Here is a 16,037-nt window from a genome sequence, read left to right as displayed (position 1 = left end):
AGACAATTAAAAAGATCTTCAAGGGAGCTTTGTCACGGAGAATATTTGGAGTTTTCCCGGTGGACCAGCTGAGATAAAGTTGGCCAGAACAAATGATGTCTAGGAGATTAATTAGATATTTGATAAGACATGAATCCCTAATAAGGGAATACAAGGCACAGGGGGCTGCTGTGTGCTCTAAGTCAAAATTAATAACATTTAACAAGATTTTCATTTAGGCATGAAATGTCTTTTCCGGGGTATTGACTCTAGCGATTTGTTCCCTTGAGTCACCTCCCAACCGTAGAGGGTCTTGGGAGGTAAAAGACTTCTTTTTAAAAGCTTTTTCCTTTCACTCATTGTTTCTAAATAGCTTTTTAAAAACAAACAAACCCACTGGAGTTTTGTCTGACCTCTCTGGCAGGGGTAGGCACCTCCCCAGTTAAAACTGCCAAGGACCTTTGCTTTTTCCAAGGGGTTCCAGAGTTTTAAAATGTCACCTTTTGAGAGCTCTCTCCTTAAGTAATACAACTACACCTTATAACCCCATTTAATTTATGCTGTTAATATACAAATAAATAATTCTGACTTTGCAAAAATGTATCTGTATTATGGCTTTTTATAACTCACATAAACTTTACATTACCTAAGACTAACATTAAGGGAATTTTTCCCAACAAAAAAAGTCGACCCATGTAAAGGTTACTGGTGGGGGCTGGGGTGTGTGTGTGTGACAGGATTAAAAAAAAAAAAAAAAGAAAGTGTATTGTTCAGAGTCCTTTAATAATACCAAAATGAAAATATGGTGTCAAGATTTTTCTTCATACAGATAAACGCATTTAATTTCTTTAGATGACCTTAACTTACGTGTTTGTGAGTGAAATGATAACTCAACATTTTAAATATCTTTTACATATATACTGACTCTCACAAAGTGCATCAGAAAATAAAAATAAAAAAACTCCCTGAATTTCAGGAATTCACCAAAAAAAAACCTCTATTCGAATGAACACTTACAAGAAAATAAAAGAGAACACAATCTTTTGAACCCTATTTTTACAGATGTTATGAAATACAGAGAAACTGTCACTAGACTTCCAGTTTAATTTCTCACCTTCAGCCTTTTTGATGCTTCCTTTTATAGGAAAAAAAAGTTTCACTGTAAGTAGATATCAAGCAGGACTTGGAGCATTTTATATATAATATAATCCACGCAAAGGGTCTGTGTTTATAGGTCCCGTTTGTTCTCAAATGTTCTGACAGTCCTTTGCAGGGTGGTGACTTGTTTTTGGAGAAAAGGAAAGAAGGGTGGAGGAACCGGGTGGGCGGTGGGGGTAGGAGGGAATGTTTCTATGTATTGCTCTTCGCTCAAGAAGTTTGTGCGAGTGGTGTGTTTGTGTGTGCACGCTTGAGTGTGCGTGCTTGTGGTTGTAGGTCTCCGGCGTGTGTGTGTGTGTGTGTGTGTGTGTGTGTGCAGTTTTTTAAAGTGTTTGTGTCGCAAGTTGGTTCGCTTTTGTTCCTGGAACACGCGTTCGATTCTCGTCTGGGCTCGGGCAGCAGAGGGGAGCTCCTGGCTTGGCCGGCGAGCGGCGGTCCGCGAGCCGAATGCCGCATCACCTCGCGCCGGCCCGGGGGCGGCCCTGGAGCCCTCGCCCGTCCATCCCCTGGTCCTTTGCCCTCCGAACCTCTCGCTCGCTTTCGTTGTCTACTCTCTCGCTCGCTTCCTCGCCCTTCTCTCCGGATCTCTAAGAGTCGTTGGGGCCAGACGCGGCTTCCTTGCCTCCCGCCGAGGCTGCCGCCGCAGCCGCAGCCGCCGCAGCCGCAGCCGCCCGGGCCGCACTGACGCCGGAGTCGTGCAGGATGAGGTCAGGGGACTCGGAGCGGGGCGTCTCCAGGTTGCTGGCGTCCGTGTCACTGTCGCTGCCCTTTTTGCCCCCGCCGCCCCCGTTGTGCGTCTTAATGTGTTTGCTCAGGTGGTCGCTGCGCATGAAGCGCTTGTTGCACACTGGACAGGCGAAGCGCTTCTCGCCCGTGTGAGTCCGCAGGTGCCGCTGCAGCTCGTCCGAGCGCGTGAAGCGCTTGCCGCAGAAGAGCCAGTTGCACACGAAGGGCCGCTCTCCCGTGTGCCAGCGCAGGTGCGCCTTCAGGTGCGACGTCTTGCCGTACACTTTGCCGCAGCCCGGGATATGGCAGCTGTGCAGGCCCTTGCGCCGCAGGCTCGCCCCGGCCGGGCCCAGCCGCTCCGCCTCCTGGCAGTTGGGGCAGTCGCAGGTGGCGCGGCCGGAGTAGCGGCGGGCCGAGCGCGCCGAGCTCCCCCCGGCGGCGGCGGCCGCGGCGCCCGAGATCATAGCGCTGGCTGCCGCGGCCGCCACTGCGGCGCTGGAGTCCGAGTAGGAGGGCAGCACCGGCTTGAAGCCGTCCTGGGCCAGCAGGTGCTGGCTGGTGGAGAGCAAGTGCGAGGCGGCGGCGGCCGAGGAGCCGAGGCCCGTGGAGCTGAAGGCCGAGTGCGTGAGCGAGCTGAAGTCGGGGTTGTAGGTGCCGAGCTGCGAGTGCAGCGAGGCTTGGGGGGCGCCCGAGTGCAGCGAGCTCTGGAGCCCCCCAGCGGGGTTCTGCACCTCCAGCCACGAGCCCGGGCTGCTGTGCACGTCCCACCACGACGACGCAGCGCCGTTGGTCACCTCGCCCGCCGCCAGCGTCGAGTGGAAGCCTGACTTGTACCACGACTCGTACGGGTGCGCCATGCCCACGCGCGGGTACAGGCCGTCGGCCGCCGTCGTGTGCACCTTGGAGATGAAGGCCGATTGGCCGCCCGCCTCCTGCGGGGACACCCCGGCCGCCGCCGCCGCGGCCGCCGCTGAGTTGGAGAAGAGGCCGCCGTAGTCGCTGCTGAAAGCGGACGAAGTAGGGGACGTGGAGGCCAAGCAGAAGGCGCTGTTGGCTGCGCCCGAGCCTCCCGCCAGGCCGCCTGAGCCGCGGCCGCCGGTGGCCACTGCGAAGCCAGAGAGGCTGGACCCGAGGTTGCAGCTGGACGAGGAGCGCTTCCAGGGATGGAAGCCGCCCTTGGCAAAGGCGCTCGACTCCGGCAGCGTCGTCAGCGGGCTCGTGTTGCCGATCTTGTTACAGGTCGCCGCCAGCATGGCCAACGGGGTCGTTCCGAAGCGCGGCTCTTCCTACAGTGGGTGGGGTGGGGGAGGGAGCAGGAGGAGGAGGGCAGGAACAAGTGGGAGGAAGACACAAAGTGCACCCGTGAGCAGCCCCGTCCCCCAGCCACTGGTCCCGAGGCGGGGGGCGGGGGGGGGTCGTGGCCCCCCGACTCGCGCCTCCTCCCGGTGAGCTCGCGGAGGATGCGCCGCGCCTCGCGCGGGGCAGAGGTGATCCCAAGAGAGAGGGTCCCGAAGCTGTAAAGTTGTTCTTCGGTGGGGCTACAAATCAAAGATGTGTCGGTTCTCAGTCGCTGCATATCCTGCCCCAAACTGGACTCAAGTCGCTCGCCTTCCGCTCGCCATAAGCCCGCTCCTCTCAAAGAAGCCCCCAAGTCGCCCTTCGGGATGAAGCGCGAAGGTAAACACATCGACAACAAACACCAGGTGAGGGCAGAGGCGGCCGAAACAGCGACCGGGGGTGGGGGGAACTTGGGGCACTCCTCCCAAGGGTGACTACGACTTGATTCTTCTTAATAGAAAACGTTTTAAATGTTTACATACACACACACGAAGACAAGAATCCGAGCAGAAGCGACCCCCGCGATGGATTTCAGTCATAGACGAACTAGGGAGCCGCAGAAGTGTAAATGTTAACGTGACTACATGGTCTGCAAAACGATTAAGACTGTTTTCTGGAAACACCGCTGTCGCGTAATTGCAACAATCCCCTAAGCAAGGGGTGGGGGGATGGGATATAAATCACGCGGGGAAGAAAAGGAACCTCTAAAACCGAGTATTGAAAGGACTTGCTTAACAAATCCTTTTCTTTCAAAGGCACCTCCTGGGTTCCAATAATTTGGAAAGAATCTATCTCAGAAATGTGGAAAGTGCTCAAAGAAGCTGAAGCTGCAGTCGGGCAGCAACAGTTTCTACAGAGCCGCCGACCTGGAGAAGCCATAACGAAAAATTACTCCTGTTAAAACAAGCAAATACCGCACTTTCGACTTACCCCAAGTATAGACGTGGCCATAGCAGGTCCCTGGGTGGCGTGGCGGGGCCTGGAGCGAGGCTGAGCCTGGCGGCTGCTCGGAAAAACTATTCGGGTTCCGCGCGGCTCCGGCGTCCCCGCGCTCGCGCCGAGCGGACTCCGGGCTCCCGCCGGCTAAACTCAGCCTAAGTGCGAGGAGCACCCGCTTTGAAGTGCCGCTGGCTGCGCTTCTTACCCAATGAGGGCGCAGGCAGAGCAGACGGGAGCTGCCCAGCAGCCAATCAGACGCGCCGAGGGGCCCAAGCCCGGGCTCCCGGCGCGTGCCAGTCACTGCGGCTAACCGGGTTGGGGGCGGGGGCGGTCGCCAGCTAGGGACTGAAAAAATTACAGCGCAATTAAAAATTTACACACACTCACCAAGCCAGGTTTAAGTATCGTTGAGACCGAGTCACAAGCTTCCCCACCTCCACCCCCGCCCCCCGCGACCTCCCTGAGAAGATGCAAGTTAGGACTGACAGTCCTCGACTCTCCACTTGTGGGAAAGGAGACAGGAGGGGAGGGGGCGTCGAGGCGGAGGCCACACGAGCAAGGCCCAAGTAGAGATGAAAATGTCAACGCTCACTTTGTGTATCCAGGCTCTCGCCTACGGAGCACAACTTCAGCAGGATTCCATCATTCTCGCTCGCGATTGTATCATTGTCACTTGTCTACCTGGTTCCAGATTCCCACTGGATTCAGTTTTACTCAGAGTCACATTGAGGAGAAGGGGTGAAGGGACGGCTCCTCCGAAAGGAGAGAAATAGGCCTCTTCGTCCAGGTCTACACCCACAGACTTGTTGGGAGGGCCTGGAGCTTGCCGCATCCCGCCATTTCCCCTAGCGGTCTATGTGACTTCCTAATTGTCGCTCTGGCCTCTGACCCAGTGGGTAATACAAGTGCCACTCACACCCGAAGCTTCAAGTGGTAATTGAGGGCACCCTTTGTACCGTTTGCCAGCGCCTAGATACCAGGTTAACCCAGTTGTCAAATATGACTAAACAGTGGGACGTGCTGATTATCTGCCGGGTTTCGCTCGGGGCTGGCGTGGGGGTGGGAGATATCAGCCCATAAAACACGCTGCACGAAGCCGCTTATTTTCACAATGCAACGACTGTGGAAACAGATCGGCGGGAGCCGCGTCCGCCCCCACCGCCACCCCCGCTGAAGCTGCAGCTTGCTCGGCTGTTTGTTTAACCCGGTGAAGATTTGCATGTCACATTTCAGCCCGGAATCGAGTTTCTTGCCCCAGCTCCAACCCACTCACACTCCAGGCTGCCTGGGCCTAGAGGCTCCTCTGATGGGCAAGGACGCCGGTTTGAGGGGTGGGCTCGCCCCTCGCTCCCTGCTTTCCTGGTCGTGCTCAGGGAGCTTCTCCCGCGGATCTCCGTCCGTGAGTACCAGAGACGAGGCCACACGTGGGAGCCTCCACATTTTGCAAGCTGGAAGCATCTTAAAGTCCTCTTCGGATCCTGTCGCGTGAGAAGACACGTCCTCAGACAGACAACTAACTATGCTCCTGGAACCCCTTAGTCTCTGAGGTGTTTTTCTTCTTTCTGGGTCTCCCCTTCTTTTTCTTCAGGGTAGCCAGGAGCTTTTGAATCAGAAATATCAGTGCCCTCGACAGACGTGGGTACTGGTTTTAGTGTAGAACATTTCGCCCTGAAAACCCACATCCTGCTCTAAAAGACATTTTAAACCACGAACCTCAACAGCTTGGGTGCAAAAGAGTTGTTGCGGAGGGGGAGCATACAGTACCTCTTGACCCAAAAAGTGCGACCACCGTGGCTCATCTCTTGGCCCTGAGACGGAGCCTGCGTGCATCCTGGTGCACTCCGTAGGTGAAGACTATATGGGTTGCTTTCTTTGCTTTTCGTTAGAATATCTTGGCTCAAATGCTCCCCGCCCCCCCCCCCACTTTGGTCTAAGGTGGCGAAAAGGCTAAGGAAAGTACGACAGAGAAAAAGGAGAGAAGGGAGAGAGAGAGTGAGAAGACCCGCGCCGCTCTAATGAAGCTTTGTGTCCTGGGGATTCTAGTAGAAATTGGCAGGGGGAGAGGGGGAAGGGGGAGTGTGAAAAGCCCCAGGGACTCGGCGTGGAGGGGTGAGGCGGCATCCTAGCAGCCTGGAAGAACCGGAAAGCCCGGCAGGGGGACCCGGGAGCCCTTCCCAACAGGTGACTTCTGCCCTGGGAGAGCAGACTGGTGTTCGGCTTCCCGTAGAGTCTTCGCGTCGATTTACTAATAGAGGGATTGTTAAGTGGCAGCGAGGCGTTGCCGACTCACCCTGTGCAGCCCGGGGAGGAGTAGCGCGGAGGTTCCCCCCAGCCACCTCCTCCCCCAACATACCCTCTCTTTAAGGAAACCTGACAAAGTAATAAGACAATCCAAAAAGCCACTTAGCACTGGTGACATTTTCAAGTCAACCATTTAAAACAATTCCCGCTGGCACCTCGGGCTCCCGGCGCCCGGGTTGCCTTCCCTTCTCCTCTTCCTCTTCCTCTTCCTCCCTTCTTCTCCCCTCCCCCTCCCTCCGTTTTCAGCGCAGTTCCAGCTGTCAGACTCTCCGTGGGCACTCGGATATTTCTTTAGATACACATCACCGGATCACAATAAAAGTTAGAAAATCTTCCAGATGATCGCAGGCAGACGCCCTGGGCACTTCAACTTTAAGGTGGGGTGCCCAAGGAAATCTTTCAGAAGTCCAGGTTTAGTTTTTTTTTTTTTTTTCCGTGTGACATTTTTTTCTTCCTCTAAAAAATCTAGTTTTTAAACAAAGATCAATGTGTTATGCTGAAGTGTTGAGCTGACTGTTAAAACATTTGGGGAAATAATGACAATGTAACAAAGGCCTGGTTTGGAGTGAATCATCCCCCTTTTAAAAGTTAAAGCAATTTTCAGGAGAATAGCTTTCAGCAAACGCTTTACATTATTCAAAACGGCCAAATAATGCTCTATTATAGCGCCTGAATGCTGCCAGTCAGCCCCTAAGTGCAATTTGTGCAAAGGCCCCGGTGCCTTATCTCCACTTCTTTATAAAGAGGTGAATATAAAACAATTTCTTCCAAACCCAGACAGAGAGCACGAAAATTGCTTCCCTTTCTGCAATCAGGGCAATTTAACTGGAGTGCAATTAGCACTATTAAATGTCGATTCTGCATAAACAAATCTGACTGAGCAGCGAAAGTGGGGTGAGAACCTCATATACACTGAAACTGATTTTTTAAAATTATGTATCCGGGTCCTTTACAATTGATCCGTGACGTTTTCATCTTGGAATATATTTACATCGTAAATACACTATGGTTAAATCAACATAATTTTTTTTTGCAAAATAAAATTTCAATAGGAATCCTAATAAAGAAGAATAGGGTAATTAAAGGGACGAGTTCACTTTCTTTGAACAAATATTGTTTCCCCCATCTTGCCTCTCCCGAGAGCTTCGATCTGAGCAACTGCGCAAGTTGCTGCGTTGAGGAGGCAAAGCCGGGGAAACAATTCCGTCATTAGCGCGGATCCGAAGGATTGGAGCTGCTACGCCACAGGGGAAAAAAAAAAAAAAAAAAAAGATGCTTCTCCCTGATGCAACGGGAGACAGCAGAGGACCAGTTATCTTCTGAATAACTCGAAATATTAGGTGACTGACCAAGAGCTTTGGCCAGTCGCAGAGTTGAGCTGCGAATATATGGCACGGGGATGGGGTGGGGTGAGGTGAGGTGGAGTTGGGGAGACTTGAGGATGTGGGCGGGAGCGGAGGCGTCGGGGGAGGAGGAACAGAAGGTTCTCGCCCGGGCCCTGCTGGCTGCTGTCAAAGCCTCAGCCACCCGGACCAGGATGGCCAGGGGCGAGGAGAGGGCCAGAAGAGGAGCCCTAAAAAAAGCATTTATCTGACCTGTCCTCCTCTCTCATGCCTTTATTTATTTGCTTAGCCACCAGGCTCCCTTTCTGAATAATAGGCGCAATTAATTATGCTTTTCATTTGCATGATCTACACTACAGCAGTGATTATCAGGTCAGCACGGTGTGGGAGTTGGGGAGATACATTAATAACGAGTTAAAAGCAAAACAAACAACAAAAAAAACACCCCACACACAGGGAAAGCTGCCCTTGTGCACCACAGTTACCTGCCATGAACAGGGGCTGAAGACGCCAGTACAGAGGTAAGGTTGTTGAGTCCACTGAAGCTTTTCCTCAGTTGGAGTTTGTCAATAGTGGGTGACAATTAAATGCAGCTTTTAATTAGAAGGGAATCTTTTATCATGGACACATAGCTATATTTTTAAAAGCACTAGCCTTGAGATCAACTGGATGGAGAAAATTAATTGAAAATTGAGAAACTCTACCACAACTTCCATTGAGTTTTCACTTAATATTTCTTCTATAACACCATCATTCCATCCCAACCCTTGCAAATAAAAGAGGCAGAAAGGCTCAAGAGGACACTGGAACTTTCATCTTTCCTCTACCTCGGAAGTGTTACTGCTCTTTAGAGATGGGAGGAGAGGCAAATCCTTTTTGTCTCTAAGGTCTACTGAATAGACCTTAGTCTATTAAGGACACTCCACACCTTTGCCACACAACTAATTTTCTGCTGCTAGATGTATCTGGGCTATATATTTTCAGCCTGCCTTGATCTGTTTATCTGAGCCAAAAATGCATGAACAATTAAATGAAAGACTCTGGTGTGTCAAAGAAAGGAAGGTGTCTGTAGACTGTGATGATTTTAATGACTGCAATTATTGGAAGATTATTCGACAAGCATCATAGATTTGTTTACTGCCTTACTTGGAAACTATGGGGGGCCTATTCTCCTTGGGGTTTTACCTTCCCTCCCTCCATCACCAACTACTATAGAGGGGTCTTAGACCTAAGTAAATGTTGGCTTCCTTCTTTTTTAGGGCATTTCTACCAAAATTGGACTTCCCTGGTGGCTCAGACAGTAAAGCATCTGCCTTACAATGTGGGAGACCCGGGTTTGATCCCTGGATCAGGAAGATCCCCTTGAGAAGGAAATGGCAACCCACTCCAGTACTCTTGCCTGGAAAATCCCATGTACGGAGGAGCCTGGTGGGCTACAGTCCATGGGGTTTCAAAGAATCAGACACGACTGAGCAACTTCGCTTTTCTACCAAAATGGAACACATTTGTTGTCTCAGCCAACTCTGATGGAACCATCTTTGTAGACACTAAAGCAATCTTTCACACAGACCCTAAGTTAATATTTTTTAAAAACCCAAAGGCCAAGGAATTCTGGTCATTCATCAGCTTCTTGCCAGCATATTAGTTTCCTCAGTTTTACACTTTCATAGGCAGCCTTTGAGGAGACTTCCAACTCTCCTTCCTCCATCCAGGCTTTAGAGGAGGCGCAACTGCAAGTTATGAAACAGGACTTTAGGCATACCTAATATGCCTGTTGGAGAAAGTTTGGCTTTTCTTCTACAAGTGTTCCCTAAACCCTACCCCCCCCCCAGCCCTATGATTTACTATCACAATTCCTAGTGTTGCCCTGTTAGAAATAAGTAAATAAAAAGAAGTATGACTGAGAACAGTTTGTGTCCAAGGAACTTCTTTGCTGTATTATATACAGACACAAGGAATGCAAATAAGGAAGATTTCTTGTCTGATAAAAGCAAAATCATCTGTCTAACTAATCAATAAATCACAGTCTGGGTTTTGCTCCTTAGTGAAATTTGAAAAAAGAACAAAAAGGATAGCAAACATCCCTAGTTAAGTCCCCTTTCCTCTCTCCCCTGAGGGTCTGAGGCTGCTGTGGCCTGGCCATCCTAGTGCTCTTCCTGGGTCTGTAATCAACCAGTTTGAAGATTAAGGTGGGCTTCTGCTGGAATCAAGAAACTGTCCTGTTCAAACAGGAGCCTGCAGAACTCTGCAAGTGGCAATTAGGAGCCCATTACAAGCCATTAGATTGATCAATGTACCTTAAACAATGCAAACGATTTATATGGCTGATTTTTACGGAGTGGGGAAAAGAAAAGAGATGGGGGGAGGACGACTCCATAACCTTCCCATTATCTCACTGTTCTGGAGAAGACTCAGACCCAGCCTCTCTTCATCACTGCTTAGAACCACCAGAGCTATTTATTCTGACAACTTTTCAAGCAAAGACACAGGCTCTCCTTGCTCGCTTGGTGGATGGCGAGGTGCCCATTCTTTGCCCCTTTTCTCTTCTTTCTAAGGAAGAGCTTAGAAAGACCGAGGCCGGGATTCACAGCGACTCCACTCCCCCCGCGGAGCACGCAGCCGGGAGCGGCCCCAGCTGCCGCCTTTCCCCGGGTCTGTCCCGGAGAGGGGTAGGATGACTTACAGATTTGTTTTAACGGTGTGTTGGAGAGCTGTGTGGCCTCCTAATTACGGCAGAACACAGAACCATTAGCCCTTGAAGTTTCAGGCGCGACTTCGGGAAGAGCCGCGACCCAGCTCCCCGCGTGCAGAAGACATTGGGGAGGGGGCGCTGACGAGGGAGGGGGAGCTCCTTGGAACAGAACTCCTCGCTAGAGCTGACTGTTTCAGCTAATCTAAACTGGAGAAGGCAAATATACAACAGAGCCGAGGCGATCAAAGCTGGCCCCTGCCAGCTCCCTCCTCCCGCCCTCTTTCCCGCCCCAAAGTCTGTTTGTAGTTGTCTCCTGTGCTGCAGACACTCGTCCGTCTTCTCACGACAAGGAAATTCCTGCCAGTTTTTTCCAGAGCCTGCAAGGAGAGGACAGACGCACTTCACACTTCCTACAGGAGAATTCCCTTTGTCTTATCTCCCCTCCCCCAGTCTTCCCTCGGCTCTGAAATGGGGGGAGAGGCAGCCCGCGGAAAGACCCTGGGCGCTGAAGGGGCGATCGTAATCGAACCCCACTTTCAACTCTGCCGCAGTAGGCCCCCTCCCCCCTTTCTCCTCTTGTTTTCCCCATCTTTCTCCTCCCTTTCTTTCTCCTTCCCTTCTTCCAATCCCCTAAATGCTCTTACCATTGAAGTGTTCTTGAGGGCTCTCGCGCCCAGAGCCTGGGCAGGCGCCGTTTATTTCCCGGCCTTAGTGGTTTGGCGGGAAAGGGCTCCGTCCTGGCTTGTCCATGGGTGTTTGGGACAAATCCTTTTGTCTGTGTCTATATGTGGAATGGGAAGCATTATGGGTTGATAATGGAGCACAGAAGGAAGAGGGAAAAAACAGAGAAACTACAGGCACTGGGAGAGTCGCCACCTGTGTCTTTTGCAGCCAACCTGCGATGGGAGCCCAGGATATGGAAACTTTTCTAGATGGCTCATGACCTCACACACACACACCCCTCTCCCCCCAGCTGCCCTCATCTGTTCTTTATTATCCTTACTCTTACTCTTCTGAGTTCTTCCCTGAGTTTTCTTCCATTCCCCACCCCCCGCCGCCCCTAGGACTTCCCAGGGCTCTATAGTTCAGTGAGCGACTGAGAAAGAAGGTCGGTTAAGAGTCTCACCAAGCATCCTGGCACTCCTGTGACATCTCCCAGAACCGGCCTGTCCTGGGCCGACACTTTCGTGCGTTCTGAATTTCAGCCAATAGAGCCCTCTCTGGTCACATCCATCCCCATTGCGAGGCCAGACTGCCACCTCCATCCTGCCTCTGAAGTACTCGGAGCGGCAGGGGAGGCTCCGCACTCATCAGACACGTGCGTCTCCTCCTGCCCCTCCCCCTCCCCCGCGGCCACACGCGGAATGCACATTGATGACACTGACACACTCACTCGGGCACGCGCCAGCGGCGTCGATCCTCCTTCCCTGCCAGGCGGCAGCGGGCGAGACGGCCTTGAGGCAGGTGACAGCCTCGGGGAGAGAGACTCCGCGCTCCAGATGCCAACCCTGGGAGTGGGGGTGTTCGGGTCCCCCAACGCCAGCGGCGGGGCTCCCCGGCCGGGTGGCCATAGGCCTCCCTGTGGCGGAGCCTCCGGTCCGCCTCCTGCCGTGATCCCCGCTCCGCCCCATGCTCGGCGCCCCGCACTGCACCTTCACCGCCGCAGCCCGCGAGCGCCCGCCTCCGAGAAGCCTGCAGTCCGCCCCCTCGCCTCCACTGGCTCGGTTACATCTGGGACGCATTGCCCCTTAATTGTCAACCCCATCGCTGTGATCAAGTGAACGTTGCTAATCTCTGCATTTATTGTTTAGGTAAATAGAGGCTGCGTTTAATCAATACGCGGGGCCCTAGCCCTCGCAGCGCCAAGTAACTTAAGTCAACGGTGAAGATTTCAGTGTGTGCGTAATTATAGAGCACACGGAATATTCACTCCAGCCTAATCCCACATCCCACCCGGGGGAGCGAGAGGAGGGAACGTGAGGAATCTCCACCCTCCGAGGGATCGAAGGCCGGCTCCCTTCGAGGAAGAAAAGGACTTGGCTGTGACGCCACGCGCCAGGCGCAGGGGCCTAAGACTGGACTGGGGACCGTCCTGACATCCGAGCGGCTAAAGCCGGCGTTCCGCGCTGTCTTCCCCAGGCTTCTGGCCCTCTCCGCTCCAAATGTGCAGCGGTGAAGAGGGTGGTCCCCCACCCGCAGGTCCCCACCAGACAGGAAGACTGAGGGCGGGGCCCGGGAAGGAGGGTGGGGCTGTATTCCCCAAGCCCAGGACTCCGCCAGCGGTCAGGGTCTCTTTCTCTCTTCTCAGCTCTGAGCCGCCGAGCTCCTTGCCCCACGGGAACTCTCGAGAACGCCAAGCTGGAGCGCACAGAGCTCTGGGGTATTTGCGCATCTTCTTAAACAGCTATTGTTTCCTAATTAAGAAGACCTTAGCCCAACACTAGGTAGAGCTACTGGGATTCGCCGCAGGGAGTGGGCAGGCCTGGGGAGGTGGGCGGTCCGCACTGGCGGGAGGTGACGTCCGACTCCTAAAGCAGCTTGGCTGCTGGAGTGGCCTTAAGAGCGAGGACCTCTGGGCTCGGCAGGGAAAGGGTTAATTAGCTGGGACTCATCCGGGTGGCTTTGGCAAGAACCCAATCTCTGGCGTCGCGCTAGAGTGGGGCCTAAGAGGTTGCACCTCCAGTTTGAGACACTAACGCTCTCTCCTTGGGCAGTTGGTCGCTAGAGTTTGTTTCTCCTGGTGCCTTTTTCTCCTCTGCATTCCCGGGAATGTTCGATATAAACAACGAATAACTTCGGTTGTAATCAGATACTCGCCTTGCACGGAATTGCCCCGCTTTTAATAAGCTGGATTCTAAAGTCAACTGATGATTTGCAAGTTTAGGGTGTCAGCGCAACCACGGAACTAAATGACAGCTGAAGCTTGAATGGGGGCCATGGTTCTGGATGGTAGCTGGCTGGTTTTAATTTTTGGAACTGAACAGCTCTCGTATAAGGTATCTCTTTCTAGCTTTCTCTTTCCCATAAAAATTGAATAGCATTTAGAACAAGAGGAAAATTAAACACAAATGTCAGAGCAATCCTAAAGTGCTTTTTCTAACACTTCTTCCTGAGAATCCTGTCTGCCAGCCTCAAGCTCCCACCAAGCCTTTGACTCTCCTTATCAGCTATGCAGATCTTTCACTGCCCTGCTGCAAATCAGCCGGCCAGTCAGTTCGCAGGACACATAGTATCAGACTTCTTTGATTGGAGACAACTTAACTTTTTCTATATTGTGGCTGATGTCCAGGATTTCTGGATGAGGACAAGCCCTTTGGGACTCTCAGGAGCTGGGTGCAAGTTAAGGTCCACCGCTTAATGCTGTGACCTTGAGTGGGCTAGGAAGCTTCTCAGTTTCTTGTTCTCTAAAATGAAGCTAATAATTTCAACTTGAAAGGATTGTTGGTATAAATAAAACTGTGTAGGGAAATTCCTAGCAAATGCTCAGTACTTATTAATAGTTGCCTTCCATTTGCCACTGAAATTCCCAACTAAAATGTTCTGTGAAACTAAAGGTAAAATCAACAGCTACTCTAATATAGAATTTTAGTGCATATGGAAACCACAGGGCCTAGTACAGAATCAGACTGAAGGAGGATGAATGCAAGGACAGCCAGCAGCTGCCTGTTTGGGAAGGAGTGAGATTAGCTGCTTCATTCAGCAACATATCTCATGGTCTGACTTTCGCAGGTCTGCACACAGGGGACGGGAGATGCGTCTAACAGTAATAGCTAACATTTTTGAGCACGTATTACATGCCAAGCACTCTGTCAAGAGCTTTACACATAGCATCTAATTTAATCCATAGGATAATTTTATCAGATGAGTATCATGAGTATTATTGATTTCTCTTTTTAAACTATTATTATGAAAACTCACAAATATATATATTTAAAACAAGAGAGTATATTATAATGAACCCCTCCATATTGATTACATAGTATCAATAATTGTCAGCTCCTAGCCAAACTTGTTTAATCCCTATCCCATCCATTTCTTCCTACCTTATTTTAAAGCAAATTTCAGACATCATATCATTTGTAAATATTCTACTACTTATCAAAATATTAAAAGACACTAACCCTTGAAAAAACCCAAACTATGATACCATGTTATAATCATACTAAACACTTTTGAAATAATTCCTTAGTATTATCAAACATCTAATCAGTATTCAAGTCTCTCCAGTTATCTCATAAATTATGTTTTACTGTTACTTTTCCCCCAAATCAGATCTAAGCAATATCAACACGTTCAGTCTCTAATGTCACTTTTAATCACAGATCCCTCTCCCTCTTTTTCTTTCCTTGCAATTTATATATTGAAGTAACCTAGTCATTTGTCCTGGTATCATTTTTATAAATGAAGAAATAGACTCATAGAGGTCAAAGGAAATTAGTATGAGAGAGAAAAGGAATATAGACATAGCCACATCTGACTCCAGAGTCCAAGTACTTAATGGCTTTATCATATTCTCTTTAAATCAAGTGATGAAAAGCAAGACACAGGAAAAGCACAAAAAGATTTCAGAACATGCCTGACTCGCTTAAGTGACTAGTTCCTTTGCTAAGTACCCATAGAAAAGTGTTCACTTAAAAACACAAGCAGGGTTTGAATGTGGGAAGAGAAATTGAAAACAAGGTAACACGGAGTCCTCCTTCTGGTTTGAATCCAGCTACATAATTCCTTTGTGCAAATGTATGTATAACGTGGTGAAGGATTTTTCTTTCCAACAAATATTTAGCAAAGCAAAAACATTTCTTAATCTACCAATTTCCTTTTCTCTCCTTCTCCTCCTTATTTAACTCCTATTTCCCCCTTTTCTCTGTTCTCCATAGCTAGATAAGGAGAAAATATCTCTCTTAAGGAGTTATTTAAAAATACTAGTCAAATTAACAATTTGGTAGTTTGATATGTGATATCTGGCTTTTGTTATAGTAGTTTTGAAACCACAGTTACCCTAGCAACTGAATACATTTTTTTCTTGAAAAATTTTTTAGCTGTCTGGAGGAAGAGAAAAAAGAAAAAGAAAACTTCTCGCCAGAATTTTCCCATAATAGCCTCCATTAACTGCAGTGACTTCTATTGGAGAGGCCAGTACTGTTGCCTCCTGCTGTCACCAGTCATTCACTGATCCAGGAGATGTTTTGTTTGATAAGGCCAATTTGAGCTTTATACAACATTTATGTTTTCACCTCCAAGGAACAAATACCAGTAAGGATGGAATTCAGTGTCTATCACTGGATACCATACAAAGGCCTCAACCTGCCAGTGGAGCTTCTGGGTAAGAAGAAACACTAAAACAAATGTAAAAACTTTGTTTATTTAATTTTTAAAAAAGAGGGAGGATGGTGCAAGGGCTTTAGATCAGCCCCTTGAGACTTAGCGTGAGGTTAAAAAAAGAGGAGGTAGATGAGCCGATAGTCTACTCTAGAATCTTTCTGGAAACACCTTGTGCTTCTCCATTCAGTCATGACCGACTCTTAGCAACCGAATGGACTGCAGTCTGCCAGGCTCCTCTG

The 16,037-nt window shown here is 50.2% G+C and overlaps 1 protein-coding gene across 1 annotated transcript; it reads right to left on the bottom strand.

The window, feature by feature from the left end:
* SP9 (Sp9 transcription factor) lies at positions 981-4,152 on the bottom strand. Its single transcript, XM_018038737.1, has 2 exons — positions 4,132-4,152; positions 981-3,149 (listed from the first exon to the last, which is right to left on the bottom strand). The coding sequence occupies exons 1-2, from the start codon at positions 4,150-4,152 to the stop codon at positions 1,725-1,727; spliced, it is 1,446 nt and encodes a 481-aa protein (XP_017894226.1). The 3' UTR covers positions 981-1,724.

Source organism: Capra hircus, chromosome 2 (genome assembly GCF_001704415.2).
Source record: "Capra hircus breed San Clemente chromosome 2, ASM170441v1, whole genome shotgun sequence".
Lineage (NCBI taxonomy): Eukaryota > Metazoa > Chordata > Mammalia > Artiodactyla > Bovidae > Capra > Capra hircus.
This window is presented reverse-complemented; position numbering and strand designations above follow the sequence as displayed.

What these genes read in the sequence shown, in the direction of transcription:
- SP9 (XM_018038737.1), bottom strand. Translation starts at nt 4,152, where the DNA reads ATGGCCACGTCTATACTTGGG. An exon ending in TGGCCACGTCTATACTTGGG is followed by an intron (nt 3,150 to 4,131) that starts GTAAGTCGAAAG and finishes CACCCACTGTAG; the next exon opens with GAAGAGCCGCGCTTCGGAAC.